Here is a 4,718-nt window from a genome sequence, read left to right as displayed (position 1 = left end):
TTGACTTCAGCACTGCGCCTCCTCTGAGTCTCGGTATGTTATTTTCTTTCCTCCTAGTTGTAGAGCTTCCACTCAGCCAGCCTTCCTGTGGTTCTGGATGATGTCCGTTCTATCTTTTAGTTGTATTTTTGAAGTGGTTGTACGAGGCAGCAAACTCTGGCGTTAACCTATGCCGCCATCTTGGTTCTCCATTTGTGAGTATTTTATTTTGTTCATGCTATTTTAAATTTGACTACCTTCTTCGTTTTTCTATCAAAGAATTTATTGTTAGTGTGTAGAAATGGAACTAATGTTTGTATGTTTACTTTGCATCCTGTAACTTTTCTGAATTTAATTTTTTAAAATATATTTTATTGGTTTTTTATAGAGAGGAAGGGAGAGGGATAGAGAGTTAGAAACATCGATGAGAGAGAAACATCAATCAGCTGCCTCCTGCACGCCCCCGACTGGGGATGTACCCACAACCAAAGTGCATGCCCTTGACCGGAATCGAACCCGGGACCCTTCAGTCCGCAGGCCGAGGCTCTATCCACTTGAGCCAAACCGGTTCGGCTGAATTTAATTCTTTATCCTTATTTTATCTTCATCTATGTAGTGTGAATATTTTTTTCATTGATTTTCTTTAAGAGAGAGAGAGAGAAACATCAATTGGTCGCCTTCCACATGTGCTCCTACTGGTAGCAATATCAGACCTGCAACCCAGGTCCTGGGAATCTAACCCATGACCCTCCAGTGCATAGTCCTGCACTCTCATCGCTGAGCACATGGCCCAGGGCTATTTATTCATACTTTAAAATATTTTTAAAACATTTTTTTTGTTGATTTTAGAGAGGAAGAGGAGGAGAGAGATTGAAACATCAGTGATGAGAGATAGTCTTTAATGGGCTGCCTCCTGCATGATGCACACTGGTGATTGAGCCCACAACCTGTGCATGTGCCCGGACAAGAAATTGAATTGTGGCCTCCTAGTTCATGGGTTAATATTCAATCACTGAGCCGTATTAGCCATCCTTCATTTATTGATTTTAGAGACAAGAAGGGAGACAGAGAAAGAGAGAGACGGAAACATTGATCTGCTGTTCTACCCATCTAAGTGTTCATTGGCTGTCCCCTGCATGTCCTCTGATGGGGGATCAAACCCATAACCGTGGTTCACACACTCACCAACTGAGCTGTCTGGCCGGGTCTCTGAATTTGTTTATTAATTTCAGATGCTCATCTGGGATCTTGACGAATTTCTTTATGGAGGGTCATGTTATCCGCTAACATCAACATCTCTTATGATGCTTTGTGGTTCATAGTGTCAGGTGTGATGTCTTATCTGTCATTTCTTTTCAATTTATTTGAGGCTTGGTTTTTGTTTTGTTTTGTTTCTCCAGTTGTATAGCTAAAGTTTTTCCAATTTTGTATCTTTTAAAAAAAAATACCTGTTAGGTATTCTTGTATTTTGTCTTGTCTCCCTTTTATTTATGTTTATTCTAATTTTTATTGTTTCTTTCCTGTGCAACCTTTGGGTTTGCTTTCTAGTTGTGTTTCTAGTTTTCTGAGGAGCCAGTATTTTTAGAGATCATTTTTCCTAATGTAGGCATTTACCCTATAAAATTGCCTCTTGGAATTGCATTTTCTGAATTCTATACATGAGCTTTGGTAGGTAGTCTTTTCATTTACTTTGTCTCTAGATTTTTTGAGTTCTCCTTTTTGTTTGGCTACCCTGGACTTTTTATTTATTTATTTATTTATTATAGGTTTCAGATAGAGAGGAAGAGAGATGGAGATGGAGAGAGAGAGGGAGGGAGGGAGGAGAGACTGAGAGAAACATCATTGTGATGGAGAAACATCAGTCGGTTGTCTACACACATGTCTTACCTGGAAATGGAACCTACATGCTGATATGTGCCCTGACTTGGAATTGAATCCAAAATCCCTAGGGTCATGGGGTCACAGGACGATGCTCCAACCAACTGAGCCACACTGGCCAGGGTATTCTGTGGGTATTTTAAAAAACATTTTTATTGATTTCAGAGAGGAAAGGAGAGGGTGAGATAGAAACTTTAATGATGGGAGAGAATCATTGATCGGCTGCCTCCTGCACTCCCCCTACTGGGGATCGAGCCCAAAACCCAGGCATGTGCCCTTAACCGCAATTGTACCTGGGACCCTTCAGTCTGCAGGCCTATGCTCTATCCACTGAGCCAAACTGGCTAGGGCCATTCTGTGGTTCTTAAACAAAATTTCCAGTATTTTTCAAATAACAGGCCACTATTGTCAATGATAGCAGAAGCACAATAGTTGATGGAGGTAAACTGACCCTTGTTTTTGACTGTAGCTATCTGCAAATACGTTTGTTCACCCAGCCTTTTCCAGTCATCCTTTCTGTACAGTTCTCCTTTATTTGTGTCTGTAATACTGTTTGTCTTCATGGTACTCTTATTCCCATTTCCTGTGGGTTTTTGTTCATGGATAGCTGTCTGTCTTACACTGGGATGGGGAGAGATTCTCATATCTCTGATTCTGCCCTCTTGATGATGTCACTCCCATAGCTCTTTTGCCTGTGATCTCATCTGTGCTTTGCTGTTGTACTACAGTGTTGACCGGCCATCTTTTCAATGTTTCTTTTACGATTTCTATCATTTATCCTGTGCAATGGCTCAACTGGGAATTAAGCAGAAGAATCATTTCTGCATCACAGAAACATGACTTTATGAATGACACAATTGATCAACAGGCTGTGTTGCCTGAGTAAAGGGCTGTTGGGGAGGTTTTTACACCCTGGGCTTTGTTACATTCATAACTAGGAACCCATTTGGTTCAACAGTGTTTTGTTACCATTGCCCGTTCCTCAACCAATTCTACTTGTCCTTGCTTTTTGTTGACACTGTGCCAACGACCCAGTTTTAATAGTGATCAGTGCTCATTCTCCTTGGATTCCCAGTCCATGGATAACCTAACCTCTCTAAACTTTTCACCTCTCCTTCTTTCACAGGTCTCTCTATACCCTCCACCGTTGGTCCATGCCTGCAGAGTCTCAGAGTGCACACCTATTACTGTATTGAGGTAGAACATCATGTGCTCTAATACAATTGATTTTTATGGGTTTGAGCAGATTCAAGTTATTCTACATAGACTCACGTCACCAGCATGAAAGTTCCTAACAGAAGCCATTTCTGGAGGAACAACTAGCAGACCCTTCCTCTCCTCTTTGTGTCTCATCCTGTGTTTCTTTCCCTTTCTTGGTAAGATTTTCATCATCCACTGACCTTTGGGGCCAAGAAAAGTATAACAGCTGTTTCCTCAGAGTATAACTCACTTGTCTTGAAAATCTTTCTATGGAATCATGTCCAGTCATGACAGGTAAACATCTCTGGTTAAGATACTGTTTTCATAAGGTCAACATGTACCTCACCAGCGTTTCATTTTGTTCAGGTTGCTGCTGTGGAGCAGAGAATGTGGAAGCAGCGACCGAGAAGAACATTTCTGTAAGAATGTCACAGGCAAGGAATCCCAAGTTAGCCTTGTCTTCCCAGAAGAACCACCCCTGTGAGAATTGTGGACTAGTCTTGGGAAACATTTTCCACATGTTGGAGGGACAGGGAACACAACACGGACAGATACTGTTGAGGTGTGGGGCATGTGCAAATCGGTTTTACTTCAGTGTAAAATTTCACCAGCAGCATGTGAGAGAAAAGACTCTCATTAGAGGTGTGGACAGGATCTCACTTGCAAACAGCTGCAATTTCAATGTGTCCCAGAATCGTTTCACATGCGGGGAGGTTGGGCAGGGTGTCCTTACCGAATCAAGACATCTCCACCTAAAGGCTCCTCAGACCAGGGACAGTCCAAATGCTATTTCAGCGCCAGGGATGACGTTTCAAAGGAGAAAAAATTATTTCAGCAGAAAAGAATATAAGAAAGACATTAATTGCACCTACACCTTTATTCAGGAAAAGGGTGTACATGCTGGAAGTCAGTGTTTTGTGTGCTCTGAATGTGGGAAAGCTTTTACCAGTAGAAATGGCCTCCATTATCACCTGAGTGTTCATAGTGGAGAAAGGCCTTATGAATGCAATGAATGTGGGAAATCTTTTCCCAGAAGCACTGACCTTCGTCGTCATCAGAGAGTTCACACTGGAGAAAGGCCTTATAAATGCAGTGAGTGTGGGAAATCTTTTACCACTAGCAGTGACCTTCATTGTCATCAGAGAATTCACACTGGAGAAAAGCCTTATAAATGCAGTGAATGTGGAAAATCTTTTAGCAGCAGCACTGCCCTTCATTGTCATCAGAGAATTCACACTGGAGAAAAGCCTTATAAATGCAGTGAATGTGAGAAACATTTTACCTGGAGCATTACCCTGCGTCGTCATCAGAGAGTTCATACAGGAGAAAAGCCTTGTAAATGAAGTGAATGTGAGAAATCTTTTTCAAGGAGCAATGGTCTCCGATATCATCAGAGAGTTCACATTGGAGAAAGCCATTATAATTAATGTGAGTTCTCTCACAGCCAAATTTCTAAATATGCTCTGCACAAAAGAGCCTAAATGTGAGAAATTTCTTAGATGTATAGGAAATGTAGTTTCTTAGTTACGACTTAACAATAGAATTTGTGAAGCCTCATTTGTCTGAATTATATCTCATACATTTAATCACCTACATTATGTAACATCCCCCCAACTGTTTTTGTTGTTGTGTTTGTTAGTATTTGTGTTGGTATCATATGT

At 41.2% G+C, this 4,718-nt stretch overlaps 1 protein-coding gene across 1 annotated transcript in view; it reads left to right on the top strand.

Moving 5' to 3' along the window:
* The window catches only part of LOC102763561 (zinc finger protein 211-like), an 11,932-nt gene extending 7,428 nt beyond the window's left edge, over positions 1–4,504 (top strand). Inside the window, 1 exon segment of the mRNA XM_015571197.1 lies at positions 3,424–4,504. Coding sequence (XP_015426683.1) covers positions 3,424–4,484 — 1,061 coding nt within the window. The 3' untranslated portion in view covers positions 4,485–4,504.
* Positions 4,505–4,718: the final 214 nt, after the last annotated feature.

The sequence above is a fragment of the Myotis davidii genome, unplaced genomic scaffold (genome assembly GCF_000327345.1).
Source record: "Myotis davidii unplaced genomic scaffold, ASM32734v1 scaffold887, whole genome shotgun sequence".
NCBI classification, from domain to species: domain Eukaryota; kingdom Metazoa; phylum Chordata; class Mammalia; order Chiroptera; family Vespertilionidae; genus Myotis; species Myotis davidii.
The sequence above is the reverse complement of the archived record's forward strand: the minus strand, read 5'-3'. Positions and strand labels throughout refer to the sequence as shown.